The sequence below is a fragment of the Manis pentadactyla genome, chromosome 5 (genome assembly GCF_030020395.1).
Source record: "Manis pentadactyla isolate mManPen7 chromosome 5, mManPen7.hap1, whole genome shotgun sequence".
Lineage (NCBI taxonomy): Eukaryota > Metazoa > Chordata > Mammalia > Pholidota > Manidae > Manis > Manis pentadactyla.
The window spans coordinates 169,014,379-169,031,338 of NC_080023.1; the positions used below are offsets into that span (position 1 = coordinate 169,014,379).

General features: G+C 47.8%; 1 protein-coding gene across 5 annotated transcripts in view; it reads right to left on the reverse strand.

The window, feature by feature from the left end:
• The window catches only part of NFATC2 (nuclear factor of activated T cells 2), a 147,130-nt gene that overhangs the window by 110,856 nt on the left and 19,314 nt on the right, over positions 1–16,960 (reverse strand). For 3 of the 5 annotated variants that reach the window (XM_057503087.1, XM_057503085.1, XM_057503086.1), the window contains exon 2: positions 2,495–3,506. In XM_057503087.1, coding sequence (XP_057359070.1) covers positions 2,495–3,506 — 1,012 coding nt within the window. The remainder of the gene's footprint in view (positions 1–2,494; positions 3,507–16,960) is intronic. The other 2 variants (XM_057503088.1, XM_057503089.1) reach the window with 1 other exon arrangement.

The window sequence follows — 16,960 nt, forward strand, 5'->3', positions numbered from 1 at the left end:
AGTCTTAGGGTGTCCAAAGTGCCTCTATTTCTATCTTAGTTACATTATCAAAGTGCCTTCAAGCTTCGTCCTGCAGCCAAAGTGCCATATGTGTTAAATACTCTTACTTTCACTATGTATGCAAGTTAAATTTTTTAAGTTCGCAAAATAAATACATTTAAAAATCACTTCACCCGTTTTAATATCTTTTGAAGTATCAAAAAATGTAGCGAGAAGGAGATTCAGTGGGCTGTCCCTAACTACCAACTTCAAATTTTGTTTGGTTCCAGAGTAAGTCTTCCATGACTAAAATATAATCTTAATTAGACCATTGGAGCTAGTCTGAAATTCTGCACTTGAATTCTAGCCCTTTGCTCCACACACCATGAGATAAATATCATAAGACTTCTCCAAATGCCCTATCATCTCAATCTTAGAGAAAATTCTTGCAAATATTTCATTGGCTGGCATGAATTGGTACTTGCTCAGGACTAAAATACTCTAACACATTCAGAACCTTTCAGATCAAGTCACGGAATGGAGAGGGAAGGATTGTAAGAACAATAAACTCTTAGATTAAGTGCATCACAATCATATTTTATATTCATGTTCCTCCCCAATCATTAAATAAATCACATTCTGGAAATTGATCTGTAGCAGAAAGAACCAGAAGTCAAGAATCTTCAATTCCAGTTTCCAACTCAGTCAATAAATAGCTGTGCGATCACAGTCACGTCACTTCACTTCTCTGAGCCCAGATTTCTCAACCTGTACCAGGGGTTGGTCTTGGCCAGCATTTCCTATGGCTCTGTGAAACTTCAGTCATAGAACTCAACTCTGTGGCCAAACGGCCTTTGAAATCACTGTACATTTTGTCTACAGTTGACAGCGGCTCCTGGACAAAGGCATCTATTTAACTGTTAAACCCAGAAATTCCTTTTTTAAGAAACACTGACAGGCCTACAATGACACCAGTGTTCTCAGAACCTGCTTGGAGGGAAATGCCAGGCTGGAAGCACCCTGTGGCCCGTTTTGGTCTGGTGTGGGAGTAAGTAAGGCCTGGCAGACAGGCCACCCTTGGCCGCTCTCATCCCCACATCAGTCAAAATGTCTCTACCCTTATCTATTTTGATATTTTATTTGAAAATGAGAGGAGTCCATTTGCTAAAAGCAAACAACACTTTGAAAACCTTGGGAAAACATGGGTAATAGCGTAAGGCTTCAGATTCTTCACCTAATAAAACAGTATATCATCCACTTCTAACCTCTGTCTCATTTTTCTTGCCATCGAAATGAAGATTAGAAATACCAATCATGTTATATACCTGAAACCAATATAATATTGTTTATCAACAATACTTCAATAAGAGATAATACTACCAACTAGATTAATTTGAGAATTAAATGAAATAATACACAGAAATCCAGTAAGCATCCTTAAATTGGTGATTATTATTGTCACTATCGCTGCTCTAATGGCTACTGGGGACTCAATCTTCCAGCACAAGGCTTGTCAACGAGGAAACACTTTCTAAAGTGCTTCTCCTATAAGAAGAAGGCCCCCCTATAATAACAGCTGCCCCCTTTTTTGCATTCTTACTTTGAACAAGGTCTATGCCAAGAATCTGATATATATTATCTCACCTAGTCCTTGAAAAACACCATAAGGTAGGTACTTTTATTATTCTCATCTTATAGGGAATGAACCAAGGCCCAGTAAAGTGCTCAATGAGGTTCCTGATTGATTAGTAATGTCTGCCCTGGGCAGGGCATCAGAAAGGTGCTCAGTGAGGAGGACGGTCCTGTATGATTAGTGACATCTGTCATGGGCACAGCAGGATGGCAGCACCAGAGATGCCCATGATCACACAGCTAGTAAGTGGCAGGACTGGGACTAAATCCAGTCCTGAGAGACTCTCAGGCCTACATGCTGCTGTCTTCCGGCACCACTTCAGCTTACAGGTATTTTAAGCTCCTTGAGGATTATGGTTCACACTTTCCTTTTTTAGAGCCTCCACACCACTGATTGCAATCCTGAGGCACACAGCAGGTGCCAACAAGCATCAATACTATGATAAGGTAGTAAATTCCACAAATTAAGGCTCGCTTTGTATTCACTAGAATGTCAACTACATGAAGGCAGAAATTCTTGCTCATTTTTGTTCACCACTGTCTCCCCAGCCCCTATAGCAGTGCCTGGCACATAGCAGGCATTTGATAAATACTTGTTAAATAAGTGAACAAATCAGCCAGTTGCCTTACAAGCAATCACATGCACCCTCTGACTGCATTCTCAAAACCAGCATTTGGTGAGTTGGGTACACTTGAACCTACTTTAAAGGTGGGAAAACTGAAGCTCAGAGAATTTAACTTCCTTCTCAAGGTTTCACAGCCCATTAAGTAGAGAGCCAAGATTTAAATCCAGCCCACCCAACTCTAAATCCCATGCTCACAACCAAAAAACCTTCTTTTCAAACCAAACCATGGAATAGGTCGTTTCCAAAGCCCGACTCACCTGCAGATGGGGATGGCGGGCACCAGCTGCTTGGGCCACGATGGCGGCACCAACAAGATGGACTCGGGGGCCGAGTTCCTCCTCTCCTCCTGCTCGCAGGGCCCCAGGAACTCCACGGCCGGGTAGATGTGGCGGGGCAGGCCGGCCTTGGACGGGGCGGCAGACACCGGCGAGGGGTCGGGGCTGGTCTTCCACATCTTGGGGGGGATCCCGCAAGGCGAGTCCGCGGCGAGGCTGTTCAGGGCATCCATGAGGACGGCAGAGCCAGCCGTGGGGGGGTACACAGCGGGGGCGCCGTCGTCGCGGGGCTGCGGCGAGGGGCTCCGGGAGCGCTGGGGTGAGGCTCCGGGCAGCGGGGCAACCAAGGGCCCTGCGCACGAATGCCTCCGCTTGGCACCAGGCGACGAGGAGCGCGAGGCCGGACGGGGCACGGGCGAGTGGCGGCCCAGGCAGCTGTCCTCAGCGAGGCTGGTTCGAGGTGACATTATTGGCGAGGTTCTGGGGGAATAATGAGCAGGGATGTTTTGAAACTGGGGACACAGGTCGTCGGGCCCGCCGTTATTGGGCGAGACGCAGGGCGAGGTGCAGGGGGAGAAGGTGTCGGAAATGAAGCTGGCAGAGGAGCCGCTGCTAGCGGGGCTCAAGCAAAGTGGCTCGCGGTAGCCCTCGAAGCCGGGCACGGGCAGGGTGAACCTCGGGCTGGCAGCCATCCCCGGCAGGGGCGGCCGCTCCCCCAGGAGGCCGGTGTCTCTCGTGCGGAGGGGCCCCCCTGCCTGCATCAGTTCGTGGGATGGAGTGATCTCGATCCGAGGGCTCAGGCCCGAGGCCCCCGCTGGCTTGGCCGGGCTCAGAAAGTTCTGGGGCCCTACCCTATCCGGCTCCCCAAACCGGCCGGGGGGTTCGCCAGAGAGACTGGGGAGGGGGCTGTATGGCTTGAGGCCATAGTCCAGGACATCATCGGGGTATGCAAGTCCGGAGGGTGGGCTGGCGACCTTATGTGCATTCGGTTCTTCTGGAAAGAGAAGGGGGGAGGGAGGGGTCTTTTTAAGCCTGTAAAACAGAACTCCCCATGCCAAGCAGTCACGGGTTGGGCTGTCTCCTACTGTCTACTTTTTAAGTCCCCACCAGCCAAACCCCAAGCTGCAACCTTCTTCCCTCACCAGGAGGAAAGTGAAGCCACTTCATCCCAGATTCCTTGGAGAGAGAGAGATCAGAGCAGAAAGATTTCAGTGCAGGTGCTCAGAGCACAGCTCGCCCAGGGCATGCAGCACGAGCCAGAGGCCCGGGCGTGAGATGGGCTTACGACTTCCAAACCTGGGTTTCGAAGTTACTCTTACAAGAATATTTGCTTGCAACTGAAACAAAAGCTTCACTAAACAATTCTTACCCTGCCACATCTGAGGCACTCTTGTCCTTCCTCCTCTCTGGGATTATTTTGTTTGAACGCTGCTCACAACTCCCTGAACAGATGTCCTATCCCACCGGTGGGTGGTGACCCACAGTTTGAAAAACTGCCCATCTCCTCGTTCTCCGTGACGACACAGCTACAGGGTGCAGAGAGAGGCTGCACCAGCCTCGGGCCCGTGGTGCTCTGGGCTCCACTCCCAGATGTCCGTGCCCAAGAATGAAAAGTGGCTTAATTTAGAACCAGGACTCCCGAGTCATGTCTCGTCTTGTGCCATTTTACAGATGAGGAAACTGAGACCAAAGGAAGGGAAGAGATTTACCGCAAGAATTCACAGAAAGTTAGCAGATTTGAAACCTTGCAGCAGAGCCACTTGGCCCCCAAAAGGCAGAGCAATGGCTACACAGAGCCCCCCCAAGCTATTAAAAACAGGGGGTATAAAGTGACCTAATTTTTCCATAATGGTGCCCATCTAGCTCAGGCTTCTGCTGCCCATCCCAAAGGGCGCACGGTTGGAGAGTGACGTTTGTGAGGGAACTAGCTATTCCTTCCGCACGCTCCCAGTTCAGCAGAGGCCCCTCCACCCTGTCGTTGCTCAGGTTAGCTTGACCCCCTTGCTCATGCTCCAGTCCATCAGCAAATCCCCACCACTCTACTCTCAAACTATAAAGCAAAGTCACGCATCCCCACTCCCCACTCCGACCCCGCTGCTCCGATCCGCCATCCTCTCCCGGCTGGTGCAGCTCCCTGCAGCCCAGTCTCCTCCTGCGGGCTGTTCTCCACGCAGAAGTCTTTTGACATGTCCATCTGTGAAACTCACTGTAAAGATGTCCCCAAGTGGATCTAAAGTCCTTAACACAGTTGTCCCCTAGCCCCAGGCTGTCTCCCACTCCCACCTCTCTCCACCTTTTCCCAAAGGGAATCAGCAGCAGCCGGGCTGACACCTCTGCTGTTCTTCAGGCAGCTGCTGCCTGGACCCCCCCACCCCACCCGCTCCCCCAGATCACACAGCTGCTTCCCTTAATTCCATCAGGTGTCTGCTCAGTCACCACCAACTTTGGTTGGCCTATCAAAAAGATCATCACCGTCCCCAACCCAGGGTCCTCCCTCCCTCCTCTTCCCCGCCATCTTTTCTCCATTGACACCTGTTACCAGCTCGCATCACATCAGATATTATCTGTTTAGGGAATCTTGTCCTGATAGATGCCGGGCAGACAAACTACAGCCCATGGGCCAAATCTGGCCCACAGGTTATATTTGTAAATAAAGTTTTATTGGAACGTAGCTACTCCTGTTTGTTCACATATTGTCTAGGGCTTGCTTTCACACTGCAGCAGCAGAGTCGGTAGTTGTGACAGAGGCTATAAGGCCCCCAAAGCCTGAAATATTTATTAGCTGGCCCCTCATAAAGAATTTTGCAGTCCATGCACTAGACTCTATACTCTGACCAGGTTTGGAACCGTATCTATCACGGTTCAGCATTATTTGCCAAGCTCCTAGCACAGCCTGCCTATCAACATTTGCTGGGTGACTGAGCAAATAAGTAAATGGGAGAATTATGTCCCAGGGCCTGCCAGCCAGAAATGGGACCTCTTCCTAAAGTTGTGTTCTGGACCTGCCTTGGGGATTTGAGATGGCTATGCAGGTGACCCTCAACCCTCTTGGTGCCCTTCCTGGGCCATCCTGGAGTAAATAATGTCTGGTTAGCCGAGCTGATATCCAACAGTCCAGATGGTGCTCATACCTGATGTGAGAGCCCAGAAATGGCTTCCCACAGTTTTTAGGGTAGAGATAGACGATCTGAACTAGGCGAGCCTGGCTTCGCCTTGCCTGCCTCTCCAGCCTGGCTTCTATTCTCTTACCTTTCTCCATGGACTCCAGCCAAACTGTCTTCCTGTTCTTAGAAAGCACCAAGCTCCTTTCTGCCTCAGGACCTTTGCCCTTGTTCCTACTACCTCAACGGCTCCTCCCCAACCCAAACCAGGCCCCTTCTCTACTTAACTAAAGCCATTCATTTCTTCCAGCTAAAGCGTCATGTGTTTGGAAAGGCCCCCTGACCTCCTCAACTAGATCAGACCCCATTCACACTTTCCTGGTGTGCCCCATGTACTTCTCAAAATTCCAATAAGCAATTCTGCAGATATTGATTCCCTCCCTCTCTCCTACCCCACCAATCGGTACATTCCATGAGGACTCTCTCCCTCCCCACTGTATTCCCAGCACCTGCCACAAAGCAGGCCCTCAAAAAGAATATTTGCTGATGGGCTTAATGAATAAATAAAGTGAGTTCAGAAAAGTCTATGCAAAATATTTAAACTATTAGTCAAAGATACTAACATCCAAACCAAAAGGTAGAAAGATATGACATCAAGAGGGGACAATTTGGTGATAACTATCAACATTCCAATACAGAGATCCTTGGAACCGAACAATATTGCTTTTATTTATTTATTTATTTTCAAACAATATTGCTTTTAAAAATTTACCCTGCAGATATATTCTCACATGTGCAAAATGAAGTAAGCATAAGATTAATTAAACTGCCCTGTTTGTAACCCCCAAAAGACTAGAAGCAACATAATGTCCATCCATTGGGAATAGGTTAAATTCTGAGTCATTCATACAATGGGATACCCTACTTCTATAAAAAGGGTTGAGAAAGTTATTTCTGCGTTGATATGAATGATCACAAGATACAGTGTTAAAGAAGAAAAGCCAGCTGCATGTTACATACATAGTATTAAAACAGAGGGGGAAAGAATGTGTGTGTACAATGTGTGTGCACAATGTGTGTGCACACATACACATACACACACACACAGCAGCCACTGCATGCATAGCTTTCTTGGAAAGTTACAGGTATCAGAGACTTCCTCCAGGGAGGGGAGCTAAGTAATTGGGGGGCAGTGGAAGGACAGAAAGGCAACTCTAATTTCTGTATTATGTTGTGAAAAGAAGCATCATTCCCCAAGGAAACACCTTTTCAATTTAAAGGTGGTGATGGGGGTGACATGATATACAGTAATGATACCATGGTTTAGGAAGCAGGAAATTGAGATCTAGTCCTACTCTGCCACTAACTAGTTGTGTGGAGTTCGAAGAGCCTCCTACCCACTCTAGGTCCCAATCTTCTCATTTGTAGCAGGGCTATATTAAGCCCCATCAGTCTCCTTGGCTGCTTCTGGCTGCAAAATCTTGATTTTTCCAGCTAGCGTCTGTAGGGTCTAGAGTTCTGCGAAGCTGCAGTTCGACTAAACCTCGTTTGTGCATGAGAACACACACACATGCACAAGCCTTCCTGGCTAGTAACAGAGGGTAGATTTTTAATCTAGGAAGAGATCAACGTCAAATCCGTATCTGACATTCTGATAATCCACTGCCCTGTGAACCTGCTAAACAAACTACAAAAAATCTCTTAGCAAAAATTCCAGCCTTATCAGAGAAACTGCGTTACATCTTATCAGAAACATCCCCTCAGGATTGATGTGAACAGTCACAGAAACTCGGCCATGAAAACACACACCCCTCACACTCTGGCAGCATTTTAAAAACAGAGAGGCCGGTTTTGTGGAGCAAAAACATTTAAAGCATCTGCATTGGTTTTAATTAGTCCAACCAGCCAGAGTTTTTCTTTTTCTTTCCTTTTTCCTCTCCAAAGATTCTGAACAAGATTTAACAGCAAGCGGGGAACATGAATATAATTTATAATCATTTAATTCTCAGTCCTCCAGGTATTTGACAGTAAATTTCACAAATAGCTCATCATTAAAACACTTCTGTGAGTAGCTGGGATTCCTCACTATTTTTCCTTACACAACTGCCACCCTGCAGAGAGCTCTCAGAGTCACGGTCATGCGTGCACAGCGCTGGGGGAGGTCAGAGTCATCTCAGAACCACCAAATTTTCTCAGAAGGGTTTCCAAAAACCTTGCTTTCCTTACTATTTGCATGATCTGTTCTCTATGCATGTACCACCAGTAAGTATTTACTTAATATTTCTACTTAAATTCATTCGCATATTACTCTTTTTTTTTTTTTTGAAAGGGAAACTTCACACCACTACTACAAATGGAAAATCAGTGTCACCTCCATAAATAGAAGGTAGGGTAAAAGTACAATAAAAATAAAACTTACTAAATTCAAGTGAGACGCCGTGGCCGGCCAAAGGCGCTAGCCTGAGGCCCACTCCATGCTCTTTTTTATGGAGGTACAACTTAGATGTACAGATTTTCAGTATAGAGTTTGATGAGTTTTGCCAAATGTTCTGAACCCTTGTAACCACAATCACAATCAAGATGTAGAAACATTTCCAGGGCCCCAGAAGGTCTCCCTTTCTTAAGGCTGGAGGTGGGGGAGGGAATGGCAAGTGTTAGAAAGGCGTTAAAGATACAGTAGCACCTAACTGAGACTCCACTCCTTCTGACTAGTTTACTGTGAAACAGCACTGGGGGGATGGCTCCCATCATATGCAACATGCTTACGGGTAAACCACATAAACTGTCTCACCTGCCATGGGAGTGGGAGGTACCTGGCCCACACTCAAGACGTCAATACTCAGGGACCGGAAGGACGTGAAAGCAGTAATGGGGGATTTAGTGGCTGCTGCTCTAGGTCCTCTGTGGCTCCGTACCTTTGCACATGCTGTTGCCTTTGTAAATGCCGTTCCCCTTGCCCAGAACTCCCTTCTATATTTCCTGTCCTCACTTCTCCTAGCAAGCCACTATTTGTCCAAGATTTCCTCCAAAAAGCCCTCTTTGGTTCCCTAAGCTGGGTCAGGCAGCTCTTCTGTGTTCCTAAATTACAGATTTTCTTGTCTATCTCCTGACTAGATTGTGAGCTTTTTGAAGGCAGATAGGGATCATAAGCTAATAATAATAATAATACAGTGAAAACAGCTAACATTTATTGAGAACTTACGTGCCAGGCACTGTTGTGCTTATATGTAGTAAATTATTTAATCCTTGTAACAGCCTATAAGGTGGGCACACAACCTATGAGGTGGGCACTGTTTATTTCCCTCCTACAGGTGAGGAAGCTGAGACATAAAGGGGTGAATTCATTTGCCCAAGTTCCCACAGCTTGAACCCAGGCAGACCTGACAGTGTCGACCTCTAGAGCAGGGATTCTCATCCTCAGAACCACTGACACTCGGGACTAGGTAGCTCTTTGTTCTGGGGCCTCTAGGATGCCTGGCAGCGTCCCGGATCTCTACCCTCTAGAGGCCAGTAGCACTCCCGCCTCACTCCGGGTTGTAACAACGAAACATCTGCAGGCATTGCCACACTTCTCCTGCAGAATTACCCCAGCTAAGAACCACCGCTCTAGCTTTACAGCTCCAGGGCCTTACACAGGGCCTGCACACAGTCGAGGCCCAAAAGACTGTGGAAGCACTAACTGGAGCCATGCCCTCAGACCTGAAATGATGCAGAAAGAGACACCAGCAGCCCAGCAGCCACAGCACTTCCGCAGCAGACATCTGAGGCCCCTAAGTACCATTACTCTTCCTTCGGCCAAGTTCCAGGAGCTCACCCCAACATCTAGGCCCCAGGAATACCTGGGGAGATCTCTGGCCACTCTGAGAAACAGAGGACAGGATTACTGGGGAGGCCATTCCAGCCCCACCTCTGCAAGGTTTCTGCACCGCTGAGATCCAGGTCTCAGTCAACACACAGTGTTGGGGGACGCCCAGCTCCACTGGCCTGCCCTCTCGCATCCCCATGTGTAACACAGGGACGGTGATGAGGTGGGGGACGATGCCAACCCGAGAGTTCTCCTGATCAACCTACAGCCCAAACACACCCAGTGACCAATAAATGGGGCTTAGTGGTACGGTATTATGGGAAGCATGATCTTTTAAGTGAAAATTCTACCCTCTCTCTGTTCTCATTGCTTTGCTTTACAGTGACGCAAAAGCGTGACACACACTAGACCCCAAATGCCTGCAAAACCTTTTAAAAAAGAAAAAGAGAAAAAATGTGTATAAAAGCAAAATGGATTGGTCAATACCTTGGGAATTCTCTTTTCTTGCCAGCCTTCAGAAAAAACGTGGAGTAGGTAAAGAATGCCTCCAGCATCCTCTCCATTCCATGCCATGTACTCTTTCCACTGGGCTACCAGGGAGCTGATCAACTAAATCTTACTAAAGTGTTAATGACTCACTGAGCTACTTACAATAATAAAACAATACTAGCTAACACATCTATACCATTTACTTTATACCAACCACCACTGTGTACATGTTTAACATATATTGTTTGTCTTACCAGAACCCTATGAAGTAAGTGATATAGTTTCCTCATTTTACAAATGGGGGAAATGAAGCTCAGAGAGGGTAACTAATTTGCCCAAAGTCACGCAGCTTCTGAGTGGTAGAGCTGGGATTCAGTCTCAGGCAGTCCGACTCCTCTACCCCATAATAATCATTGCTCTACCCCATTTCTCATGAAAGGGGCTATTTCCTCTACGGGGAGACCTTAACCCCAACAAAGGGAACTGAGGTGCCTCCAGAACAGGAACTGCTCTGGAGTCCCATCAGGGGGGTTAGGTTGACCAACACGGCCTTTCTTCTGGAATATTCACAGTCCCTCTATTTGCCCCAGGAATGAGTCAACAGTAGTTTTAAAAATCACACTCAGGCCACAGGGTGGTCTCTGCCAGTGCCTCTCCTGCTGGCCTCTTGTGGGCCTGTTGCTCACCCTCAGGGACACAGGGCCAAGTCTGCGGTGGCTGTTCAGTGCCAGTCCACCAGCCAACAGATCGCCTTTGAAAAAAGGAACAGCAAGAGAACATCTTCTCTGCCTAGAATGACAGCGGGTGGAATTTTCAGGAAGCAGAACAGAATGACCAAAATAGAAACCCAGCTAGGGAACCTGCAGGAAGCGTCTGTCCTTCGGGGGCCGGGGTGGGGGGGTGCGGGGGGACATGAGAACTGGCACTTTCAGGCCTGAATGACTTGGAGGAGCGGAGCCAGGGCCCAGCCCAGAAGCCAGACCCCCTCAGACTGGCAGCAGGGTGCCAGTGCCGCGGGCCATCCCTGTCTGAGGTGAGGGACCCACTGCTGATGAGCTCACACCCCAGAGGTGGTGTGAGTCCCAGGCCCTGGGTTTGAGACATCACAGTCTGTTGCCATGGCAGCGCTTAGGATGCCACAACCTCACACCACAAATGTGCAGCCAGAGGAAAGGGGAGAAGATGGCAGGGACGAGTCCTGCCGTCCCACTACTCTCGGGACCTCCATTGGGGGCTGCAGGAATCGCCAAAAGGAGCAGGAAGGTAGATGGGTTTTTCATCTGGCTGCTTGTGCTACCTATAGGAAAGACCATCTCTGAAAAGCCACAGACTGTCGTCAAGTGATAAATGCAACACTCAGCACCTTTCCAAAAAGCCCCTACTGCTCCCACGTGTACCCACGTAGAACAGTACCTGGGTTCCCAGTCAATGACTCCTGTGTATTAATAATGGGGAATTAGCCTGTCACACCCATCATTCAGAGATGACACATACAGACACAGGGCATGAAAGGTGAGAAATTCCATCCAGATAAGTCAAGTCCAGAAATGCCAGAAAGGGAAGGGAGGCAGTTTACCATCCCGTCTCGTCAATGTGGAACCACTGGAAAAAGCCACCTTGAAGACTATGCTCTTTGCTGACCTTGTCCCAGCAAAGACAGCTGTCTGCCTTCACCAGACAGGGCAGAAAGGAGAGTCCCATCCTGCTCCCCAGGCAGCCTGCCATGAGGCCAGGTGCCCAGGACACAGGACGATTTGCAAGCAATGAGCCTGACAGCCTGGCTGCCGGCATGGCTGTCTGCAAAAACACATGCACCTACAGGCTGGCACACTTTCCTGTAGGAGGGGGTAGGGAAATATATGGAATCTGAACCCACATGCCTCAAGGTCAGCTTTTGGATGGGGGCAGCAGGGCCCAGGCATCTGGCAGATAGGTCGCCTATCTCCATCGTCAAATTGGGATGGAAAGAACTACCTCCTGCTTATTTAAAGTCATCCCATGGGGCTCGTCTGCTTTCAAGAAGTTCAGGGACCTTCCTATTCTTATTCATTCGAATAGCTGACATTCACTGTGCCAAAAGCTTGCATGTATACTATCTCTTTCTCTGCAGCTTATAACCACCCCGGGAAGCAGGTATGACCAATTTCTTCATGTTAAAGATGGAGAGACTGAGGGTCAGGGGTGCAGGGATTCACACAAAGTCACAAGAGCAATCATGGGCACAGCTGGGATTCAACTGAACCCACTTTAATGCAGCAAAACGCACAAATATGAAATGTTCATCTCGTGCCTTTTTACATATGTATGCACCTATGTGTTCACCAGTCAAGACACAGAACATTTCCATCCCACCAGAGGGTTCCCCTGTGGCCCCACCCAGCCAGTAACCCTCCGCCAGGGGGACCCACCAGCCTAACTTCTCTCACCGGAGACTGAGCTTGCCTGCTCTTGAACATGACATGAGTAAATCATACAGGACATACATGCCACACCTTTTGCTCAGCATCATGTCTGAGATTCATCTGTGCTGGATGCCGCTTCTTTAGCACCATGTAGCCGTTCGCAGTATGATTTCCGCATAATTTATCCAGTTACTGAACTGTACTGCCCCCATTTTTGAAGATGACCACTTGAGATCAAAGCCATTTAAATTTAACTTGTGACTTAGAAAGGTCTACTTCTAACAGAAAACAGTCCCTCCGTATGTGCAGTACATGACAGAGAGCCGGATTCGAGTAGCCTCTTTACCAAAAGGAGAAGGAAAGGTCTGGTCGGAAGAACTAACCAGAAATAGACTTCAGATTATCCTCCGTCAGAAGGAGGGCCTGCCATGACTGACTAACCTCATCTCTCTGTCAGAGGCCTGAACAAAGGGACACGGGCAGGCGGACAGCCACCTGCCCTTCTTTATACCCTACAACCAACACAACATAGATTTCTCAGCTTCACACCAGCACTTCAAAGCATGTCACCCCTTGTTGAGTCCTACAGCCCCTGGCTGAAAAGCTGATTTCTCCCTTTCTTTCAGTCAACTTGAAATCCAAGTGGAAACTTCGCCTTGAAGACCATGGAGCCCCTGAGCCCTGGGCCAGGGGCAGAGATTTACCATCCATACCTTATTGACTGACAGGTTCTTTATTTACACTTTTCCCTCTGAGCTTTCATTTCGGTACTGTGTTCCCAGGGAGGGGGGCACACTTCATTGGTGGCCCTTGCCAACCCCGTTATTAATGACATTCCTCCTTGCTTCCTGGCAACAGGGGTGGTGTCACCCATTGTGGATTTCAGACCTGCAGCCCACCTGTTCAGGATCACATAGGTAAACAGCCCCTTTCTGCAGAATTTATAATACCTTCTGTAGGCACTGCAGATTTCAAGTTTTTTTCCCCTTATCAAAAAAAAAAAAACCCTGCTTGGGCATGCCTGCAAAAGACCTTTATAAATCATGAGCTTTGCAGGCAACTTTTTTCCCTTCAGAAAGCTCACCCAAGCATGGCCCAATTAAAATTCACATGGGCAGGACTGGCTTTTAGAAATGCATCTTATTAACTAAAACAGGCCCAGCTGAGAAAATGCTCTTCCTGCCCCCCAACACTCAGGTCAGGAGGCAGGGTGGGTCTCAAATTCCAACTCAGGAAGAGTAATCTCTCAGCTCTGCTTGACAGCAGACAGTCTGCTTTTGATATATTTTGCAGAGGAAAACAGGCATTAAAAGTCCAAGGCACAGGGCTTTACATCTAAATGCCAGTTTAGAAAATGCAAGGGCAGAAGAACATGGTAAAAGACACCACGGGGATGCCACTGGCAAAATCCAGAAAGTGAGAAACTGCATAGGAAAAATGACCTTGTTTCTCCCACAAAAAAAAAAAAAATGGCAAGAAAACAGACTGATGGGGACTTTTATAGAATAAAAGAGGTGAAATAGCCATGTCAACCAAATACAGTGGAGGACCTTGTTTGGACCTTGGTTCAAACAAATTAACCAGAAAAAGATACTTGTGAGACAAGAAATGTGAACACTGGACATTTGAAATTAAGTAATTATTATTCTTTTTTAGGTTAGATAATGGTATTTGATTTTTCTCAAGGGTCTTATCTTTGAGAGCCATATATTAATCTAGTTAATACAATAGTATGCCATCTGGATTCTAAGATAAAGTAACCTGGGGTGAAGATGGGGAGAATCTGTTGGAGGATAGATGAAATAAGATTGCCTCATGTTGATAACTGTTGGAGCTGGGCGATGCAAACATGGTAGTTAATCGCATCGTTATCTCTACTTTTTTACATTTTGGAAAAAGTTTATAATAAAAAGTTCAGGAAAAAGTCAAAACCAGTTCCTCCTTGCTTTGGGGGAACCCATGTTGGGCTCTGCTCCAGGGAGGGGAGCAGAGAGCCCTGGACCCTCCCAGTGCCAAGTCGTGCCTTCTTCCCTGAGCTCCGTTTGGGAACAATCAGGGAAAGCGAACCTGGCACCAGCCTGGGGAAGCCGAAACTGGCCTGACCCCCAGCAGGCCATTTCCTGTGCTGGGGAAGGAGGAAGGGGTAGTCCTTCACTGGTGGGGGAGCCCCAGGGCCCCCATCCTGCTGTACTTTCCAGGGCTGCCCCTTCCTGGCGCTGGCTCCGGGGTCCCACGGGAGCCACCTTGGGAAACCCAGCCTCCCCAAGAGAGTCAGCCACAGGGGAACCTCCCAGGCCTGCAGTCTGGTCAACCAAGAAAGCTTTTACAGTCAAGCCGGCCAAGTTCTGGGGCTGAGGCAGGGGCTGGAGGAGTGTTTTTAAAGTCAGAACTGCATGTGCACAAGTTAAATAACTTGCTAGAGCACCGACTCCAACCCAGTGGCCAGTGGCACCTCTTCAAGACCAGACTCTTCATTCCTGGCCCACCTTCTCTTAAGGCTCAGGGTTTATCAAAGGCCAAGGCAAGGCTCTCTTCTCCTCAGAGCCAGTGTCCTCAAGAAGTCAGGGGAGCTAGATTTCCCAGAGCCCATCGCCACCGCCACCCACCCACCATGCAGCCCGCTGTTTGCGCTGTCACACTGCCTTGGGACACCTCACATCGGCCTCAGCAGGGGAGCAGTGCCATCACCAGCCCCATTTCACAGAAGAGAAAACGCAAACCCAGAGAAACAAACTCATGTGCCCGTAGGCAAGCCACTAATAAGGGCTTATTATGCAATTTTTCATCCATTTATTTGGCAATTCTTCGTTTATGCTTGCTAATGCCAGATACTTCTGCTTGGCCCAGTCATGCAGGTAGGAGGAAACTAAGTCAGGATTTCAAGCCAGGATTTTCTGATTTCAGACCTGGTGCTTTGACTTTTTGAGCCAATGGCCTCTGAAATTGGGGGAACATGTGCCCCAAGAGGCATGCATGACAATCCACTGGGTTATAGAAAGAAATATAAAGATAACAGAATTCCCATTTATATTCTATCCTTTCCCAATTTTTTGCTGCATGTTTTCAAATGAGTATAATCCCATTAGGACAGCAGTAAACATACAATTGATAATTAGATAAACATCAAGTATAAGGGGTAAATGTGTCCTATGCTACCATCCATGAGACCCACTGAAGCTGAGTTGGTGACATACCCGCTGAGTTGTAGTGCTGAAGGCGGGACTCAGGACGCCATCTGCATGGGTTCAAGGTCTGCCCTGCCACGTACCACTATGTTAACTGACCTCCAAATAGACTGACTTCACTGGTTTCAGGGCCAGCTGGAAGATTCTAATATGAAACCAAGATTGAGAGCCATTGGCCACAAATGCTGCATTTTTCAAATTCACTCACTCTCATCAACTTATAGGACTACAAAGTCTTAGGAACCAACCCAAATAACAGTGCTGTCAGGTTTCAAGAGCCTCCACTCCTGACCAAAATCTAAGGCCACCTCAAGAACAGAGAGCCTTTACTTTAAACGCTGGGATGATATTTGTTCAGTAATGAAGAATAATTAAGGCAACTTTCTCCCCATTTCCTTTGCTTCCCTGACCAGGCCACTGCTCCATCCTAGCCCTCAATTCACCTTTCCAGCTGCACCTGGAGACACTGTTTGCACAAAGCAGACTTATGAAGGCCTGTCCTTAACTTGACACAGACGGCAATGTCTCTGAATGTCACGTGTGTTCAGTGAACCTGCTTGCTTAGGGTAGAACTATTTTTAGTAAGCACCAAAACACCCCGAGATACTGTATCCCAGCACCTCATGCGTCCCTATTTGTTTACCAGGCTGTGTTCCACATTGGCCTGGGGGCCAGGCAAGGGCAGGACCACTTCTCATTCGTCTCTATACCCCCACAGGGCCTGGCACAAAACCAGCTTTCACTGAGTGTTTGCTGAAAGAATGGTGTTTTAATTTTCTCCTGTGAATGGGGTGAGAGCAGGTGTTCCTGACTTGAAGTGCAGGCGACATTAGGGAATGGGCTACAGTAGGGTCTGTGAATCTACTTGAAAATGGTAATAAATGCATGTGGGAGCAAAGCGGACTCATGTCGGAGGTGTGTGTTGTGCTGAACTCCTCCCTTGCCCCTGCATTCCCACCCCATTCCCCATTCCCAATAGCCATCTGTCTTTCCCAATGTAAGGGAAGAATTCATTGAATTCGCGAGCACATACAGGGAATTAAACTTTGATCTGTCTGACAGACAGCACACCTCTCCCCGACCAGGTTGGGTCAGTAGCCATAGTCAGGACTCCCACAGCCCTGCTCCCTTTCTTCCTGTTACTATGCATTTAGCTGTCTTTCTCAGTTGAAAGAGATAAGAGTCTACTTTGCATGCTTCTAGGCAAATAAATTTGAAAACCTAGATAGATAAAATGGATAATTTCTCAGAAAGATGCAGCTTGCCAAAAATGACTCCAGTAGAAATAGAAAGAATAAACAGGCCAATTCCCATAGAGAGAATAGAGAAAGCTATCACAGAATGACCCCATAAAAAGGCACCAGGTCCTGCTGGCTTCACAGGGGAATTCTATCACAACTTTAGAAACCAGATGGTCCCAACAATACATCCATTGTTCCTGAGCACAGAAAAGGAAAGAAACCTAA